The sequence below is a fragment of the Sceloporus occidentalis genome, unplaced genomic scaffold (genome assembly GCF_023333645.1).
Source record: "Sceloporus occidentalis isolate IW3139 unplaced genomic scaffold, rSceOcc1.0.p SCAF_5, whole genome shotgun sequence".
Classification (NCBI taxonomy): domain Eukaryota; kingdom Metazoa; phylum Chordata; class Lepidosauria; order Squamata; family Phrynosomatidae; genus Sceloporus; species Sceloporus occidentalis.
Window position 1 is genome coordinate 4,751,456 of NW_028316985.1, and position 21,232 is coordinate 4,772,687.

At 42.5% G+C, this 21,232-nt stretch overlaps 1 protein-coding gene across 1 annotated transcript in view; it reads right to left on the reverse strand.

The window, feature by feature from the left end:
- The window catches only part of EXOC4 (exocyst complex component 4), a 510,603-nt gene that overhangs the window by 85,527 nt on the left and 403,844 nt on the right, over nt 1–21,232 (reverse strand). Inside the window, exons 12-14 of the mRNA XM_089527458.1 lie at nt 16,897–17,033; nt 10,237–10,392; nt 8,323–8,501 (exon numbers count right to left, since the gene is read on the reverse strand). Of these exons, the coding sequence (XP_089383584.1) occupies nt 8,323–8,501; nt 10,237–10,392; nt 16,897–17,033 (472 nt within the window). The remainder of the gene's footprint in view (nt 1–8,322; nt 8,502–10,236; nt 10,393–16,896; nt 17,034–21,232) is intronic.

Consider the following 21,232-nt stretch of genomic DNA (forward strand, 5'->3'; position numbering starts at 1 on the left):
AACAGTCGTTGAAAACTGTGCTGTTTTTAAAGGCTTTCTCACAATGGGAAGCAAAATTAGCAAAGAATTGCATATCCATTGACAGGCCTCACCAGGCTAGGGATAGAAGAAATATTTGTAATTTTTTTCATTCTCCATAAAAAATGGAGTCTCAACATCCAAGACACCCCTACAAAAATATGGAGAGCTGACACCGGATTTGTTGCACTTTGGCACTTCTTTCGCACTGTGTACATAAGAAAGCAAGACAATAAAATTTTGCTAATTTTCTCACCACTGGCAAGAAAATCAGGAGTAGAGCAAGGTGGGATTCTCCGGTTCAGGATATGAATCTTTGCACATGTCATTCCCTACGCCATGAAAATGCAAGGCTTTCTGTGCCGTTTTCAAGCACTACTAATATTCTGGGACGTTACTGCAGAAGATTTATTTGTGATAAAATACACATGTTTTTCTTCCACAGAATACACTGTTTGCTGTGTAAAAAGAGAGGGGGGTTACACAGAAAATGTATACAGTATTGAACCTGAGCAAGTCGCACTCTCTCAGCCTCAGAAGGCAGCAAAGGCAAACCTCCTTAGAACAAATCCCACCAAGAGAATTCTGTGATAAAATTGTCTTAGGGTTGCCATAAGTCAGAAACAACTCAAAGGCACACAACAACAGCAACAACAAAACTACATGTGGCTTTTCCACACAGGAACCAGTGGTTTTACATACGTAAATAGCATGCCAAATTATATTATTTATATAAACCCAGGGATTCCTCTGAAGAATAACCACAAGTAGCTCTCCTGCACATACACAAAAGAACACAATAGCTTTGCTCAATCAAACAATATTTTTCCCCACAGGAATCAGTTTATCCTGTGTTTTCTGACCCGAAATACATTCTTTGTACAGGAGAACCATGTCTAATTTTTGCACAAATTAATTTTCCGCACCAAAGTCCCAAAGTGGGAGGAATGTTGCAATTGATTTTCTTTTCCTTGGCAGAGTGCCTCGAGTGTTAAAACCATTTTCCCATCAAGGATGTGAACATTAACAAGAAATCTTCACATCCATTTGTTGTTGTTTGTTGTTATTTGCTGTCAAGTCAACTTCAACATATGGTGGAAGCATGAATGAGAGACTTCCAAGATCCTTGGCCATCAACTCAGGTCCATGGATTTCTTGATTGAGTCAATCCACCTGTCATGTGGTCTTCCTCTTTTTCTTCTACCTTCCACTTACTATCTTTTTCAAATTAGACCTTTTTCAATGAGTCCTATCGTCTCATGATACGTCCAAAGTGCTGTCAAAGTATGCTAGTTGTGACTAAGTTGTGACTGGATGAGAGTGTAGTAAACTGGCAGGTGTAGTCCATGATGCACTAGCAATCAGTCATGTAATTAGCTAATTAGGCCAGGTGATTGTGTTAGCCAATCAGCAAAGTATAACTGCCTTGTAAGTCTACTGGGTTGCTGGGAGCATTTTCTGTACATGCTCTCTATGTGGTAAGCCAACACTGACATACTGCTGAACTAGGAGTTTTTACTGTGCTTTAATTTTTTGCTGCTATGTACTGTTTTGCTTTTGCTTCTGTTTTAAGACCTCTGCTGAGTAAAGCTATTTTTGTTAAACACCTCCAAAACTCTGCTGTTGTCTTTTTGCCTCAATACACACACCCCAACAAGTGCAACAGACTCAGTTTAGTTATCTTGATTTTGAGAAAAAGTTTGGGCTTGATTTGTTCTAGGACTCATCTGTCTCTTTTACTAGAAGTTCATGGTATCTGTAGAAGTCTTCTCCAACATTTCAAATGAGTTGATTCTCTTCCTATCCATTTTCTTCACTACCCAGCTTTCACAACCATATATAGAAATGGGGACTATGATAGCATGGATCATCCTAACTTTAGTACTGTATTTAATGATACATTTTTATACTTCAGGATCTGCTCTAGTTTCTTCATAGCTGCCCTTCCAAGTCCTAGTCTTCTTCTGACATTTTCTCTACAATCTCCATTCATGACTGAGCCACGGTAGAGAAAATCTATCTAAATGTCTTCTTCATCTACTTTAAAGTTATGTAAATCATGTGTAGTCATTACAGTGGGTCCTTGTTATCTGTTGGGGTTTAATTCCAGGACTGCCCCATGGATAACAAAATATGTAGATGCTCAAGTCCCATTAAATATAATGGCATAGCAAAATGCTGTCCCTTATATAAAATGGAAAATCAAGGTTTACAATTTGGAATTTATAGTTTTTTTGAATATTTTCAAACTCTGGATGCTTGAATCCATGGATAAGGAATCTTTGGATAAGGACAGCCGACTGTATTTTTATTAATATTTTTAACTTTTTACCTTTTCTTTGCTGTGGATTTTTAAAACTATGTTTGTTTTATGTGTTATAAACCGTCAGGATAATAGCTCCTACCATGCTTGCTAATGTATACAGTATTTTGCATATGCTTTATACACTGGATGATGGGATGTGCTACACCATTAGTGATGCGGGGTGAAAAGGTTGCTTATCTTTCTTGCAGCTGGGCAATGAGTGGATGTGGAGGAGAGGGAATATGAGCGGTGAGTGTTAAGGTCAATTCTATGCCAACGTTTGGTACTGAGAGGATGAGAATGGTAGTCCTGGGGGCAGGACTGTTTTGGTGTGAGGATAAATGGGGTACACACGTGTGAAAATGTTTGAACTGCTAAATGCTTTTAATATGTCATGTAACTGAAACGGCCTCAGTCCTGACAACATTGTTATGCTGTGAACAACTTTAGTTATATGAATAAACCTTTCTGAACCTGCTGAAGCATGTGTTTATAACTGAAGTTAGCCAATACATGACATAAATCACTGGGGGGAAAAGGCAGAATAAAAATGAATATAAAATACATATCCAGCATGGTGTAGTGGTTTGAGCGTTGGGACTAGGACTTTGGAGCCATGGAAATCCACTGGGTGCTTTTGGGCAAGTTACATGCTCTCAGCCTCAGAGGATGGCAATGGCAAGCCCCCTCTGAAGAAACCTGCCAAAAAAACCCATGATAGGTTCACCTTAGGGTTGTCATAATTCAGAAATGAGTTGAAGGCAAAACAACAAACAAATAATATAATAACAACAACAACATGGCCAGAATCAAGCAGTTTACCACCCTTGCTATCCTTTGTTGACTACTTCTCCTAATATTTGGGACCATTTTCCCTATCATTTCCTTCACTTCCTAAAGCACACAATCTCTCTTGAATTTAACTGTCATGATGTTTCTCCCGAGTCCCTTACCCTTCACACAGTACTCTCCCTAGTCCTTAACACACCTCTCTATGATGCTTCCATCCCAGCCAAACTGACAACCTCCTCTTGCCTCACAGGAACCGATCTTGAAATTTTGCTTCCCAAACAACTAAACACTTTGTGACACCTGCTTAGCCAATTCTTATTAGAGTTTTTTCAAGTATAATATAGTCCAGATTTATTCATTTATGAATTTCCTTTCTTTCTTTCTGTTTCAAATATCACCAGCAGTTTCACATTCTTCAGGAAGTGGTTAGCCCAAACTTCAAATCTGTGAATGAATGAAAAATATGCTTGACCACACCTATGAATTTGGGCATTTAATACAACTTTAAAACTTGGAGCATCCTTCCCGAAACCAGTGCCCTCCAGATATGTCACACTATAGCTGCCCTCATCCTCAGGCGAGCTGGGGATGACGGGAACTGGAATTCCCACGTATCTGGAAGGCGTCACGTTGGGGAAAGGCTATTTGATAGAAGACAAAAATGACTGTGCCGTATCTGACTGGTTTGGAAAAATACAAAAATCCAATTCTGAAGAAGTGCAGATAAGGGGAGAGCTCTGGAAGTGCCATCAGCTTAGCAAACACTAAATAATGAACAAGGCAGAGACTGCCTAGAGTGTGATAAAACACTCCATTAGCCGGGCTGGTTTTAAATGAGTGATAATTGTGGCAGAGACACAGAAAAAAGGTTATTGAATTTTTATCTGCAGGAAGGGGAGACTTTTGACAGACTGAACACAAAGTCACCCATTTCAGTTTGTACACTGTTGGAAACAGTTTTTGACTTTTCAAGTCTTAATCTCAAATCCTGGCCAAACCAGAAGAGCATTTTGGTGAACAAGGCCTCTTTCAACACTCCCACCTCCTAATGCAGCAGACCCCAGTTGTTAGGCTTACATCTTCTTTTTCACTGACTATTTTGGATCCATTTCAGACAAGAGAGAAGCAAATCCCCTGCTTATAGGACCCCGACGCCTCTTTTCCAAGCTTTACCTTAGATGGGGATGGAAAGATAAATCTATTGCATAATCATTTAATGATAGCAAGCTTATGTACTTAATAAAACTCCCTAACAGAAAATCCAATAGAAAAACAAAAATCTCCTATTACACAAGTTGTTTCTGGTGGCTTTCAAAATAGCTAATCTGCTTTTTAGGCCATGAGAGGGTGCTAGATTTCTTTCCTATTTCCATTTCCATTCTGCAATGGCTCCTCTCCATTGCCTTTGCTTGCTGTCATCATCGTGGTGACTTGCCATATCAACCTGTTCACATTCAACAGCCCCCAAATGCTGTATCTTGCGTTCTCCAGTATAACATCCCTTCTTTTCCTCCAGTCTTTGCCTTCACAGATACATGCTCTGCACTTTCCACATTACCTTCCAAGCAACCCTCCATCATTTCCCTCCTTCCTAGTCTTGTCTCACTTGATGCATCTCAGAGGTCAGTGACTGCACCATTTTTTAGCCTCCCAGCCAATACTGATGGCACTTGCGGCTCTGAACAAATGTTAAGTAATAAAATAATAAATAAATAAAAATTTTATTTGTATACCGCCCTTCCATCAGATCAGGGCGGTTCACAGCAATTAAAACACAATAAACATACATGTTAAAATCATACATCATAACAATATTACAAAACATAAAAACAAAAGGCCCCAGGTTAGCCAATCCCGTTGCCAGTGCGGCGGGGGGAGGCCTATAGGACCTTATTCAGGGAATGCAGTCCTGAACAGGAAGGTCTTAAGGTCCCGTCTGAATTGGGCCAGGGAGGTAGTTGAGCGGAGCTCTGTGGGCAGCGTGTTCCAAAGGGCCGGGGCGGCGATGGAAAAGGTCCTCCTGGTAGTAGAGACAAGTCTCGCCCCGGGAACCCTAAGTAGTTGCTGCCCAGATGTTCTGAGGGTGCGGGACGGAATATATGGGGAGAGGCGGTCCTTCAGGTATCCTGGGCCCAAGCCATTTAGGGCTTTATAGGTCAACACCAACACCTTATATTGCGCCCGGAAGCGAATGGGCAGCGAATGGAGATCTTTTAATACCGGTGTTATATGGCTGGCCCTGGACGTACCAGTGACCAGCCTGGCTGCCATGTTCTGCACCATTTGGAGCTTCCGGGTTTGGTATAAGGGTTGCCCCATGTAGAGTACGTTGCAGAAATCCAGTCTCGAGGTTACCAGGGCGTGTACTACAGTTTCAAGGTCCCTCTGGGCCAGGTATGGGCGCAGCTGGCGAATGAGCCGAAGCTGATGACAGGTGCTCTTGACCGTCGCATTCACCTGAGCAGTCAGGTGAAGGGACGAGTCAAGAAGCACCCCCAGACTGCGCACGGAGTCCTTCACAGGGAGCGTGACCCCATTCAGGACAGGTGGAACCACCGCCATTCCTGGACCAGGGGAACCTATCACGAGTACCTCCATTTTCTCTGGATTCAGCTTGAGTCGGTTTTCCCTCATCCAGCCCATTACTGACTCCAGACAGGCCACGAGAGGAGAGACGCCATCCTCAGTCACTGCATCAGTCGGAGACATAGAGAATATTATTTGGGTGTCATCAGCATACTGATAACCCCGCGCCCCATGTCTCCGGATGATCTCTCCCAGCGGTTTCATGTAAATGTTAAAAAGCATGGGAGACAGAATGGCTCTTTGAGGGACCCCAGATGTGAGGGCCCTCTTGTCGGAGCACACGTCTCCCAGCTGCACCATCTGGAACCTCCCGGAGAGGTAGGATCGGAACCACTGGAGTGCAGTGCCCCCGATCCCCACCTCTTCCAGGCGCCCCAGAAGGATACCATGGTCTATGGTATCGAAAGCCGCTGAGATGTCCAAGAGCACCAACAGGGACACGCTTCCCCTGTCGATGCCCAGACGGAGATCATCGACCAAGGCGACCATGGCCGTCTCAACCCCGTAACCCGCCCGAAAGCCAGTTTGAAATGGGTCCAGATAATCCGTTTCATCCAAGACCCTCTGAAGCTGGATTGCAACCGCCCTCTCGATCACCTTCCCTAAAAATGGCAGCAGTGAAACAGGCCGATAATTATTATACTCCAGGGGGTCGAGGGAGGGCTTTTTTAATAAAGGTTTTACCATGGCCAATTTAAGAGCAGATGGAAATTGCCCATCCCTCAGAGATGTATTAATAATCCGGTGTAACAATAAAGTTACTACCGGTCCCCCCTGGGCTGCTAGCCACGAGGGACAGGGATCGAGAGAGCAGGTCGTCTTCCGAACACTTCCGAGGATCTTGTCCACATCATCGGTACTCACCAACTCAAACCGATCCAGTTTAATAAAGTCCACGGAGGCCCTGGATGCCTCTACTCTAGGTTCTGCCTGAATGTCGGCGTTAAGACCTTCGCTTATCCGAGAAGTTTTATCCATGAAGAAGTTGTTAAATTGGTCGCAGCAGGCCTTAGAAGGTTCAAGGATCTGGTTCAGGGCAGGAGGGAGCTGAGAATGCCAAAGAGTCCTGCTTCCTACAGTAGCCCACCAGAAGAAGGCCCAGAGGCCAGGTGTGAATGGAACAGCCTTCTCCTCTGGCGTGTCCACACTGGTCCTCAGAAGCACAGAATCATAGTGTTGGAAGAGACCACAAGGACCATCCAGTTCAACCCCATTCTGTCATGCAGGAAAACACAAACAAAGCACTCCTCAAAGATGGCCATCCAGACTCTGTTCAAAACCTCCACAGAAGGAGTTTCCACCACTCTCCAAGGCAGCATTTTCCACTGTCAAACGGCTCTTACTGTCAGGATGTTCTCCCGAGTGTTTAGAGAGAATCTCCTGTAGCTTTAATTCATTGCTCTGTGCACTACTCTCTGAAGGAGCTGAAAACAAGCTTTCTCCATCCTCACTATGACATCCCTTCAAATATTTAAACATGGCTACTTTCTCTTCTTCAGGCTGAACACAGCCAGCTCCCTAGGTCTCTCCTCATAAAGCATGGTTTCCTGACCCTTCAACATGTTGGCCACACTCCCCTGGTCGTGTTCCAGCTTGTCAACATCCTTCTTGAATTGTGGTGATCAGAACTAGACACGATATTCCAGGTGACATCTGATCAAAGCAGAATAAAGTGGCACTATTACTTCACTTCTAGAAACTGGTATTCAGTGATTATCTGGGCACAATTCAAAGTGCTGATCATGATCTTTAAAGGCCTATACAGCTTGGGCACAGACTATATGTATCTCCTTCTATGAACCTGCCTGACTTCTTAGATCTTTGAGGAAGCCTTTATCTCTGTTCTGCCACCATCACAAACAACTTTAGTGAAGATGAAGGAAAGAGGCTTCTCACTGGCTGCCCCCGACTTGTGAGATTGCCTTCCTGGATAGGCTCAGTGAGCTATTCAACTATTCTCTTTCTATTCACAAGCAAAGACTTGTGCTCCTCCTACTTTTGCTCCTCATGAGGAGACTGGAGCCACCACAGCAAAAGAGAGGACTGAGAGGACTCTTTTGGTTGCCCCTCTGGCCATCCCTTCACTCCCTGGTGCCCCCCCCAGACTGGGTGACACCAAGTATGGGGGTGTCACTGTTGGTATCCACTGGGGTTTGGTTCCAGGACCCCTCCTCACCTCCCGCACTGATAGCCTTTAGGACTGAAGGGCGGGGTACAAGTACTCTAATAAATAAATAAATAAATAAATATACAATTGCATAGTTAAATGACATCCCTTATATAAATAGCAAAATGAAGCTTTGCTTTTTGGAATGTGTGTGTGTAAATATTTTCAAACCATGGTGCAGAATCTGTGGATACGGAGGGTTACTGCATATTGCAACATCTTGTGGCAATGAATTCCATGTTGTGTAATAAAGTGCCCCAACTTGTTGTGTTCTGCATATGTTGGACTAGAAATCCCATCAACTACAACTAGTATGGCAGCTGGGCCTGTGATCTGGAGGTGATGGGAGTTGCCATCTGAACATATCTGGAAGGCACCGGGGAGACTGACATAGACAGTGATTTGATCCAGAGGGGTTGTTCTCACATCCCTAATTTCTCTGAAGATCACTCACTCTGTGCCACTGGGAGGTTGGAGAAAGCGGCCTTCATACGACCAGAGAGCCATTCCAAGCTTTCATGCATGTTGGCCAAAGCCTTCAGGTCACTGACGTCACGAAGAATCTCCTGCTGGGGAATCAGTTTATCTCCTAGGTTCCCAATGAGCACTTCAGATTCTTTGCCAAAGGCAGTCCTGGAACAAAAGAAAACAGTACAAGGCACATACAAGAAATGTAGCACATGGTTAATGAAAAGGGGGAGAAAATCCACCCTGTGAAAATGTGCTTCAGAGGCGTGGAGAAATGGAAGCATCCATGTCAGGGTACAGTAAGTCTGCTTTGGATTTCATTTCAGAGTCCTCCAAGGTGGCAAATCCTATCCTCATATGGTTTCAGCTTTGTGAAACATTTCTATAAAACCTGATATAAATCTTGGAGTGGTTTACCATTTGCTACTTTGGGGTATTTCTGATGCAGCTGTATGTCACATATACTCTGATTGGAGCCCACGAAGATCCTATACCAGCCTGGAAAAGTTATCTTTTTTGAACACCAGCAACCAGAATCCCTTAGAACATCATGGCCAATGGTTATGCTGATCAGACATCCAAAACAAAACAAAACAACAACAACCCACATTCAAGTGCTGTAACAGTTTGCCAGGTACTCTTAATTCCTGGATAATTTGAATAAATTCTTGAACATAATGAGTTGGGTCCAGACCGAGTTAATGATCGTTTAAATTCTTTTCAAATCCAAGGCACTTAAAACTCCTCATGACTAACCTTTAGTCCAGATCCAACTCATTTTTGTATCATTTCAAATATTTTTATCCTGCTTTTCAGCTGACGGGTGCTTCAAGCAGTTCACAGCCAGACATTTAAAATAATAACCAAGAAACAGTATTTGAGAAGAGTAAATGGCACAGCAATCTAGCAATCCATACTCTTTCTGAAAGCCCGTGAAGGAGTTTGACTAGATTCAACCCCACGCCAGGCTGTCTCCTAACTACATAAAAGGGACAAGAATTCCTTAACATAATTTTCCTAATGGATTCCAGTAAGTTGCACTAAGAAGACTCTCATTTATCGCCAGGGATTTCTAAAACAACTTAGGAACTCATGAAGAGGCTTTTCCAGCTGTCTCAGGGGGTGGGCAACTGGACAGAGAATGCTAGCAAAATTGATCCTGAGGTCAGATGGTCAACAATGAGTCATCCGCTAAAGTAACACGCATTATTAAGTAACTTACTATACCCAAAGGGACCATTTAAGTATTTCACTCTACTTCCTGGTAACAAGCAACAAGCAACTCAGAGAAATTAATCCTATATATTCAAAGGATGTGAGGGCTGTGTACGTACAGACACACAACCCAGATAGACTGACACATTCAAAGAAGCCATGGCCCTAGTTTGCAAGACCTGAGCAGAGCTATCCTTAACAGGTTCTCTTGGACATCTATCATTCATAGGGTTGCCATATACTGATGCCAACCTGATGGCACTTAACAACTATGAAGGTTGAGTCTCCCTTATCCAGAATTCTGAAAATCAAAATGCTCCAAAATCCAAAACTGTCCACATGGGTGGCTGAGATTGGGACACCTTTGTTTTCCGATGGTTTTGTTTCATGCACAAAATTATTTTAAATATTATGTATAAAATTACCCTAAGACTATGTGTATAAAGTGTATATGAAACATAAATGTATGTCATGCTTAGACTTGGGTCACATCTCCATGATATCTAATTATGTATATGCAAATATTCCAAAATCTGGAAAAAAAATCTGAATTCCAAAACATCTCTGGTCCCAAGCATTTTGGATAAGAGAGACTCAAACTATATATGCAAACACTTAGAAGTTGCAAGGCAGTTAGCTCTCTGTCACTGACCATACTTGTAAAAGTGGATTAGGAAGACCTTACCTTACAAAGTCTTCCTCTTCCTCCCTCTTTGGTCTCAGCTGCTTGGGCTGGGCCATGTTGATCCAGTTTGGAAGAGACTTCAAGAGTCGAGTGATATCATCATCTTTTGCCCAAGATGCACTAATAACTAGCTTTTCATCAAACTGAACAATGCTCCTACAAATAATCAGAAATGGTTATATTAGGGACATTAGAACCTGGTGGGTCGAGAGGCAATAAATACATTATATACATACATACATTCATACATAGAAATGGTGACATCATGATGAAGAAAGCTGAATTAATAAGTATGGACTGCCTGATTATTTGACGGACAGCCAATAACATAATTTAAACATTAGAAAGAACTACTGGGATTAAAGAAAGGTAAAAAATGGGCTTCTCAAGTGTTGGGTGAGAATCTTCACAGCTCAGGGCTTATTCTGTGCCAAAGAATGCAGGGGTTTTCGGGGGTGGGGGGGTGGGGGGTAGTGCAGAAAGTACAAGTTTCTGTGTGGAAAACAAGTTTTCTATGCAAGAAACAATATTATCTGTGTAAATAACGACACCTCTGTTCAGAAAATTCTGCTTTCTGTGAAGGAAACGGATTTTGTTTTTTGAACATTAATGTTTTCTTGGCAGAAGGTACTTGGACTTTTTTCAGGAAACTTATATTCTGCACAGAAAATGTTATTTTCTACACAAAATCCCCATATGCCTTTTAAAAAAAGCACAGAATGGGCTCAAAATTATTAATAGCTTTCGAGGACTGCACAGGATTTGACTATTTTCTCACAGCAAGGAGAAAAATGTTTAAATTATTTATTCTTGCTTGTGAGAATCAAACTGATGCACATTTACATCTCTAATTATAAACAATACCATGACCTACAACAGATGAGAATTCAGTTTGTAGAAGCTCATGGGTCCAGGATACATGACTCCATTTATCTTGGATCAGTAGAATGAAGACCTTGTGTATTGGCAGACTTCTATCCCAGAGTCCCATTTATTCACTAGTAGCAACAAAAATGACCACTCCATACCAAAGTACAGTGGGCCTTCCACATTCACTGGGGTTAGGAGCACAAGACCACCATGATAGTGGGGGGAAATGCAAATAACAAAAATACATTTTTTGTACCTGAGAGAACCCCTCCCTAGGAAACTCTAGGTCCTCCAGCACAAAACTATGATCAACATCCACCAAACGTTGACCACAGAATTGATCTGGAGGGCCTTCAAATGCCTACACAAGACCTTGCAATCTCTAGGTCCTCCAGCATGACTACTAGCTGATGTTGACCACAGAGTCATATTGGAGGAACTAGAGATTCCTCAAGAAAGCATATTAAATCCGCAAAAGTCAAAGCTGCAAATGTGGAGGGCCAACTGTACAGTGTCAAATTGTAGAATGCTTAAGAGAAAACCAGGTGTGGACGAATTGTGAGTTGCATTCATTACTTGTACTCATAACAAAACTCAGTCCTAGGCTGAATGTTCTTTAATGTTGAGTCTCTGTCTTTTATATTGTGCTTAAGTTGTTGGATCTCACAATTCTAGTAAAAAATAAAGTCCCACAAGCCTGAAGTCTTCTCAGCCTTGCTATACACCATGCAGTTCAGATAATTATACAAAACTTTCTAATGTGCATAACTACGAAACAACTGTGCTGATGAAGAATTCTTTGACAGTCAAAAACTTGCAGTGTTTTAGTACACTGGTCAGCTTTAGTAAAAGGTTGGACATCCTTAGTAAAAGGTTGGACATCAAATTTCATCCACCAAAAGCAAAATGGCACAGTCTGATTCTCACAATTGCCTCAGGTTTCTGGAGCTGAAATCTCCATTTCAGCCTTCACCACACTCTAGAACAATGTGCTTTCCCATTTCCTAAATTACCAACTCCTGAGCTACACCAGAAACCAACACAACACTAAAAAAGAGATAAAAGTAAAACCCGCCTTGAACAACAAATAACCCTCCCACTCATGCTCTAGAAAATCTAGTTTCCTCCTAGTGTTCTTGACAGAACAGGATGACTAAAAAAAGAAAGAAATCTAAGTTATTTCAGATGGAAGAGACAAATTTGGTCATTTCTTCCATTTCCTTGTCAATGAACACCCATTTGCCAGAGTACATTAACCAGTATGCTTTGACTATTCGAGTCTGAAATGACAACGGCGATGAGGCTGCAACTTCTTTGGGGCATTTATTTCACAGTCAAACAAATACAACTGTTTTCTATTCAATTTTGCATTACAGAGAGAGGTTAGTTTTATCCTATGTGCCTCCTAGACATGAAGGTTCTGTAAAATTCCCTCCACCTTTTCTGCTATTTTCTAAGAATTCAAGGAAGGTAAATAATAATCAAGAGTGTAATGAGAAAGAGACTTTTGAAAAGTCACAATGCTGTGCTATAGAAGGCAATGAATTAGATATCTGTTATAGCACTACCACTGTGTCTTTTATCCAACATTCCATCACAGCTCAAAGGTGTTGCTTGCATGTGTTAAGCACAGCAATTTGTTCAACTGGTGTGATTGCAGAGCGGACCTTCTTTCTGATAGTGACAAACTGTGTGTGGTGATGGAGATGGGTAAGCAGATGTCCTGTTGCAAGATGAGGACCATTCCTTTGATCCACTCTAAAATCCCAGTTTGGGCAACATAACATGTGGCGGTATGGGAATGGGAAGGGCATCTATGAAAGAACTAGACAAGGTCCTGAAGTGTAAAGATATAAAACTAAAAACTAAAATCAGAATAATCTATGCCATTGTACTCCCCATTACCATGGATGGATGTGAGAAATGGACAGTGAAGGAAGTGGATAGAAAGAAAATCAACTCATTTGAGATGTGGTGCTGGAGAAGAGTTCTGAGGATACCGTGGACAGCCAAAAAAACAAGCAAATGGGTCCTTCAACAGAACAATCCTGAACTCTCCTTGGAAGCCAAGATGACTAAACTGAGGCTGTCATACTTTGGCCACATTATGAGAAGGCACAACTCATTAGAAAAGACAATATTGCTGGGAAAGGTTGAAGGTAGTAGAAAGAGAGGAAGACCACATGCCAAATGGATAGACTCAATCTGGGAGGTCATCAGCCTGAACCTGCAGGACCTGAGAACAGAGGTTCAGAATAGAGGGATCTTGGATATGTCTCATTCACAGAGTCACCATGAGTCTTAAAGGGTTAAGGTGGAAAAGATACTTTAGAGAGGTATCGTATATCGATGGTAAGGTGCCAGGCTGTGATCTGAAAGGATTGTTGGAATCCCTCCTCCATCCCAAAGCGATGAGAAGTGTATCTTTGCCTTTCCCCGCAGTTTCAGTAACAGGGTTAATCATTACCACTAGCATGACAATCTCATAATTACTTCTTGGCTCAATGGGCCACAGAGAGAGCCATCTGTGTTACTGTGCTGTATCAGGATCCCAAGAGGGGACAGAGAAGGGGGTGGAACATAGGAACAGGTGGCTGGGCACTGCTGAGGAAGGCCTAACTTCCGCAACAGCTCAGTGCCCTGAGTACACCAGACATCTGCTTGAGGCAACAGAGCAGATCCAGGACTGTGCGGCTTCCAAAGTTGGGAGCGGCTGGCTTGCTAACAGGCCCTGGGAAGAAAAGAGCATCTGGGGGTGGAATGGGCCTTGGATTGGGAGAAATAGCTGGAGGCCATCGGGGTTAATGGAGACATAGGTAATCACTGAGAAAGGTGCTCTGGGGACCAGTGGCCGTCGGTCCTCCATTTACAAACCCAACGTTTGAAATGAAAAATGCAAGCTCAGCAGAAGATACGGCAGATTCAGCCCCAAACCCATTTATCATGAATTTATTTTCCAGTTTCTTGGCCATGTTCTAGCAAAGGTGAGCAAAATGGTGGGGCAAAAATGCCAACACTGTTTAGCTGAGAGCTTTTACTGTGAGTAACTAAGGCACAAAATCAGTATTTCAACTTATTAAAATGGGAACTTAACATAGCAAAAGCTTGGAAGCCACAAAAACCATGGTGTCATGGGCAACTGTCGAAGCAAAAAGTGTGGGTTTGTGATCTCAAGGGGTCTGGTTTGGCCCCCAGGGCCAAAAGCTCCCTATTGCTGAAAAGCCTTTGAGTTAACTAGCCTAGAAAACTTTGATATGTTGCCTGATCAACTGAATATAAAGGAGTATTATGTACAGTGGGCCCTTTGCATCTGCTGGGGTTTAGTTCCAAGACCCCTCCATGGATACCAACATCCATGAATGTTCAAGTCACATTAAATACAATGGGTAATAAAATGGTCTCCCTTGCATAAAGTGGCAAAATCAAGGTTTGTTTTTTACAGTCTATCTATTTTTAAAATATTCTCGAACCAGGGATGTTTGAATCTGTGGATAAAGAATCTGTGGCTACAGAGGGCCAACTGTACTTACTTTCTTCCTCTAATGTCCCCATTATGGTCTTATAAATAAATGATACAATGACTTCTGTTCGTATCTAGTAGCTGCTGCTTAATTAAGCTGGCCATTGATTCTGAATGTTCTTTTACTTTTTCCTCCTCCTATAATCTGGGACTGGTCATCACAACCAAGGCTGTCCTAATTACTCCACAGCAGGTAACCTCCTCTGGGAAGAACTGCAAGGCAGGATGGATGCTGAGCAAGGACAGAAACAATAGAGAAATAGCTCACTGTGGTCCAGAGATCTCCTTCTGCACGCTCCATTTGCTCCTCCTTTCTTCCTGCTCTCTTTACAGTAAAGTAGTGTCACCTGGATTATGGGACTCCTGGCTCACTTGTATGCCAGGCAAGGTGGGATTTGCAAATCAATGACCGCAGGAAAGAGGACAAATGTGATGAACACAGGGCAGGGTTTCTCTCTTACTGTCTTACTGATACAGGAAGCGAAAAAGTCAAATGTGGCAATTTCTTTGGCAAAACTTTCATATGTCTTCTCACTATATTCAGCATGCAAGACCCACTGTTATTTTAAAATGATGGCAGGAAACCAATTAAAGATAATCCCACAGCCGATTAACGGGCTTTTAATTGATTCGCTACATTCCAATGCACTTATATATTTCAATGCTTAGATTTCAGCATTTTACACACACACACACACACACAGAGAGAGAGAGAGAGAGAGAGAGAGAGAGAGAGAGAGAGAGAGAGAGAGAGGGATGTTTTGGAAGTTTTTGGCCAGGTCAGATTTTGAAAATCAACCTGTATTTGGACAGATCTTGGCTCATAGCTATTTATCCATTAAAAAAGTATCCACAAAAGACCAAACTCTTAGCTAACTGAGTAGGTTAGCCAGGGTTGTTTTCCTGAATCAAAACAACAATCTCTCTTCATAACTTAATACTAACTAACTAACTGAATATATATCCTGTGATATGTACTTCTACTTGTTCCATAAAGCTGAGGGTACTTATGGAAATGATATGGCTGCCATATATACAGTTGGCTTTGCCTTTCTAGATCCTTTCCAGATTCTTCTTCTCATGCAGGCATTGCATTGATATTTGGTAGTGGCGTGATGGAGAGGGGATTGCAGCCTGAAGTGGATCCCTGGAGGTTGCCTGCCTCTATTCTAATGTATTTAAGAATGTGAGCACATGGGAAACTGATGGATTCTAATAGATTCAGGAAGGCTTACACAGAGCATCTGTTGGGGTCTAATGAATTAAAGAAGGTATGCACAGGGTATCTAGTGGACTCTCATGGGGAACTGATGGATCCTAGCAGACTCAAGAGGGCATCTGATGGATCCTGATGAATTCAAAAAGGTGTGTACAGAGGGATCTGATGAGTTCTAATGCACTGAAAAAGGTATGCATAGAGGATCTGGTGGGTGCTAATGGATTCATGGAAGGCAAGGTCATTTTTATAGCAATGCTGCAGTACTAGGCCAGGAAACAGTGACTTGCTCAGTTGCCCAGTGAGGTTCATCGTGAGTAAGACAGGAAAAGTTCTTCTGGATCAGGCCAAAGGCCTCTCCTCCCCTTCCTTCTGGGATGAGCCAGAGGCTTTTGGGAAGCTGATAAGGAAGACATGGATGTAACAGTGCTACCCTGACACTCCCCTCCTTCCATCACACCCAGCAACTGTATTTTGACACTAATGTAGCTGCACACATATAGCTGGACTCTGGCACTCTCCCATTTGTCACATGGCCAGAAGGAGGAGGTGCCAGCATGCAAGAGATACCCCTCCATACCATCTGAACTAAGAACAAAATCAGAAAAATGTATTTGAGAAGGTGAGTGAAACATAGTACGGAACCTAAGTACTAAGCCTGATTAATACTTGGAATGGGAGACCACCGGGTAATGTAAGGGATCCTCCGGAAAGGCCTGAAACCTGGAGAGCTGAGGCTGCCAGTTAAGGTTGACAATACTGGGGGCAAATGGACTAAAGATTCCGTTTAGTAACAGGTAGCTTTCTTATTCTTATATTCCTTTATCTGTCCTAAATCTACTACCATTCAGTTTTATGGCATGACCCTTGAGATTCAGTACCACATGAGATGAATAAATGTCTCTCTATAGCAAGTTCCTCACACCAAGTATAATTTCAGAGATCTCTATGATGCCTACTACCTTCTAAGCAAGATGTTTTAGATATTCCTCGTGGGAAAGGCAACAGATTAATACTGTACAGAGGTCTCTCATGCACCCCCAACAACACTTACCTGTAGGCCACAGTGCAGGTGTCCTTGTACTCCTGGAGTTTGATGCACACCATGTTGAGGAACTGGTCAGAGTACGCACTTAAGTCATGCATCAGATTCATGAGATCCTGGACTGTTTTTTCCACAATCACTGTGCTCTGAACAATCAAGAAAATGAAGAAAACGAAAAAAACGGGAAAAAAAGAAAAAAAGAAAACACAAAACCAGGAACATCAGTGAGCTTCACTCAACACAAACATTTCTAAAAGCATTCCCAAATACAGTTCAAGCAAGGAAACCAGCAAAACAAGTCACCGTATTTAAATAAAGGAACTGATTTGAAAAGCATGAGAATCAGAGTGTAGCTACACTGCAGAAATAATGGTGTTTGACATCACTTTAAGTGTTGTAGCTCCATCCTACAGAATCCTGGAATTTGTAGTTTTGCAAAGTCTTTAGCTATCTCTGCCAAAGAGTGCAGGTGCCCCACAAATCCCAGGATTCTGTAAGATGAAGGCAAGGCAGCTAAAGGGGTGTCATTATTTCTGCAGTGCATACAAACTGGTATTGTGTTGACCAGGAAGGTGAAGAATGGCTCTTTCCCAATCAGCGAACAGCAGATGGCAAAATAATTAGCACTTCCTTATAGCAATGCTAGAGCCTTTTGATCTTGGTGAATTTCAATTTGGATTGACTACAACAAAGAGCAGGACTGCATACATTTCTGCATGTGTAGTTTGTTACATACAGATTGTGCTAGTCAACCTTGTGCTGAAGTCAACACTGCACAACTCAATGTGCACACCCACCAAATGTTCTATTCCATCCATTACCACCAAATGTTCTATTCCATCCCATCCATGTATGCAATAATGTAATTCCATATCTATAACTTTGAATTGAATGTGGACGTCTCACATGGGACAGGAATATCTAAGTACTTCCCTAAGTGGACTTTTATATGTGTATGACACCAACAGGAATCAAGACCAGACTGATGTCTGAATCAAAACAGTTAATCATTGGTTTCTGAATGTCCCAGATATTGTTGCGCAACTCTAAATGTAGTGAAATATATTTAAACATGCAATTTATGTTAAAATAGTAAAAATAATTGGGTTTTTTTTTGGGGGGGGGGGTTGGCGGGGGAATAGGAGCTCCAGATGTTGAGCTTCAATTCCTGGGAAACCCCAGGGAGCCTGATCAATGGTACATCTCACTAGAATGTCTCAATCCATTCACTTCTAGTTCACCATCAGCATGGATTAGAACTCTTCCTCACAACTGGATGTATCCTGAAGGGGAAATGACCATGCTGGCTGAGGAAATTCTAGGAATAGTAGTCCAGGAAGTCACTTCCCTGAGTTTTGGGTACCGCTACATCTTTGGGCTAGGAATTTCATGAATAAATTTCAGCACCTTCAAGAGAAGTCCATTCTTTCTTCTCTCTGGAGTCTACCTGTTCTTTCCATGTTGCTGCATATACTCATGTACAGGTATAAGTCTAAAAATTTTAATCCAAAAATCAACCCCAAAAACCTGGCTCGACTTATCCACATGTCAATGTAAGTACTGTCTCTTAGTACTTATCAAAAAAGGAACCACTCCCTTCTTTGAGTGGCAAAAGGCAACAGCTCAGTACATCCCAGATGAACCTAAAAGAAACATGAAGCCCTCTGCTCTGACCACTATGGCACTCCTTCTGGCCTTTTTGAATGCTAGGGAGGAAAATCGTGGCAGTGGCAGCAGCTCAAGGAGTGCTTGAGAGTCAAAAGGGTTGGTGCTTCCTTTAGGTTCTTCCTGAATGGACGAAGCTCTTGACTTTCGCCACTCTACTCAAGCTCCCTCCTCATCTATCCAGCCTTTAGAGTAAGCACAAAAAGTTATGCCTGCCAAAATTCTGTATGTTCTTTCGCATCATTTTCCTTTGCCCCATCCTTTACATCCTTTTTATATATCCCTAAGTTTAACCCTTGACCTATCCATGGGTTGTATCAAAATCCCTAATTTTGACTTATACATGAGGTCAGCATATACACCAGTTTAAAGTTGGCCATTCACATTTGCAACTTGGACTTTTGCAGATTTGATTATTTGTGGTTTTGATTAATAGGAATCTCTAGCTCCTGCAGCACAACTCTGCCAGAAGTTGTGCTGGAGAACCTAGATGTTCCTAGAGAAAACACTTCTCTAGGCATTTGTGTAGACCCTCCAGCATGATTCTATGATCAACTTCTGGCAGATGTTGACCACAGAGTTGCACTAGAAGACCTGGAGATTTCTAGAGAGGTGTTCTCCAAGATCAAAAGAATAGTGTTTTTTTTTTTAATTTGCTGTTTTTTCACATTCACGGGGGTCCTTTATCCCTAACTCCAGTGACTATGAAGGGACCACTGTAAACGGTAAGCTCTATCCCCTTCCTTCATAAAATGTCCACCTCCTTTTGTTGTATATCTCTGTAAATCAGAAAGCCCTGAATGCTCCATTCCAAGTGTTCCACCCCACTGAACATGTTGCTCCCCCCCAAATCTTCTTCATCTCTAATGTAACATTTTCAAGTGTGTTTTGGCTGGAGAGGGAGATCAACAAAATCCTTTGAAAGCCTCCCCTTCCTTCTCTCTTTCACCTGACCATCCCTAATAGGACATGGCTTCACTCCATGGTTCCCCAGTTCATTGATTCTGTTGTGCCTTTCCTGTCCAGAGCAAGCAAGGCCTGCAGACTCTGCCAAGGTGATCTCAGTTGGCTTTCCAGCATTGTGTATGCAACCTGTGTACTTGTACACCTCTCCTTTGCGTGAGCTGTGCTGCTGATGGGACGGAGCTAAAATCCCAAGGTAATATTAGCCTCACAGGCAAGGCAGGATTATTTCCTGAGCTGTGTACTTAAAAGCCAAGAGGCCAAGGCATCTTTCCCAGCTCTGCTAATGTTTGCATATTGAATTCAAGTCCTCCATGCAATAGATTCCATCGACTGTGACAGGTGAGGTATTCCGATTCCCTCCACCTCCTTCTTCCTTCCTGTTCTCATTGCAAAAGCAAGAACGCTGGACATTTTTGCATTTGAAGTTGCAAAACCTAATCAGAGTCAAAGCAAGAGCCAATCCACTCCCCTTCCCTTCTTGCCGAAGCCTGGCTTCCTTCTCGACATTGATTTTAAGATTAAAGCGCCGCAAGAAGGACCCAGATCCATAATACTGTTCCTGCAGATTTAGCAGTGAGTGACAGGAATTGATTCTGTGCTTCAGCCCGCTCAAAAGAATCAGGAAGCCGCATCATCGCTCAGTGCTGCAATGTGGCCCTTTGCATGTGTGGCACGTTATCCCGAGGAAGGCTTGACAGTCGTCAAAGGCACTTTGCAGAAAGTGTCCTTGGCTGGGAAGAGATTGCATGGGGCGGGGAGAAGGGGGGGAAATAGACTTCAACTTGGCACATGGGTTTCTGTTTCTCAACTGGCCTGCGCAGCTCAAGAACTAAAGGTGTCCCCTGCTTCATAGCCTTCTTCTCCTAGTCCAACCCAGTCTCCAGAAAAGTGGCATTGAAGCAGGCAGGGTGTTGGTGAAAGGTCACATAGGCCATGCCACTATGAGAGAGGGCACCGAAGCCTTGGCTAAGGGCACAGATTGTGTACGTTTGGCATCTGGCTGGCTGGACTACATCTCTACTATTTATTATTTATATCCCACCATTCCCTCAGCTCAGGACTCAAGGCAGCTTACAACAGATTGAGAAACCACTTGGCCAAAAATTCACAAAATACAAAAGTTAGAAAGAGATTGAATAAAAAAATTACAAACTGTTTAAATATAAACCATTAGACACAGACACACAAGCACAATAACTAGAAAAATCCAGCACATTGTTTAGCTGGCATGGGTCTTCTACAATAAATCATCAAATACCAATTGAAACAGAAAAATCTTTTCAGAAGATGCCAGCCACAGCTGCTGGTGAAACATCAGGAATAAACTCTTTTAGAAGAGCCTCACAGCCCAAAAAACCCACAAAAAATAAGAAAAATCTTTGCTTGTCTGTGAAAAAAAAAATCAGGGAGGGTGCCAGTCTAAGGTTTCTGGGAAGCGAGTTCCAGAGACTGGGGGCAGCCACAGAGAAGGCCTCGTCCCCTGTGTTCCCACCAGATGAACCTGTGAGGATTGTGGGATGGAGAGGACACATGGGCAGGTTTGTAAGGGAGAATATGGTCCGTCAAGTGCTAGGCAATGATGCACAGAATTTGGCTCCTGTCTCTCATAATTATTCTATCTTCTGATTATCCAACAGCATCTGTGCCAATGTCTAATAATAATAATGATAATAATAATAATAATAATAATAATAATTTGTATTCCACTTAATCT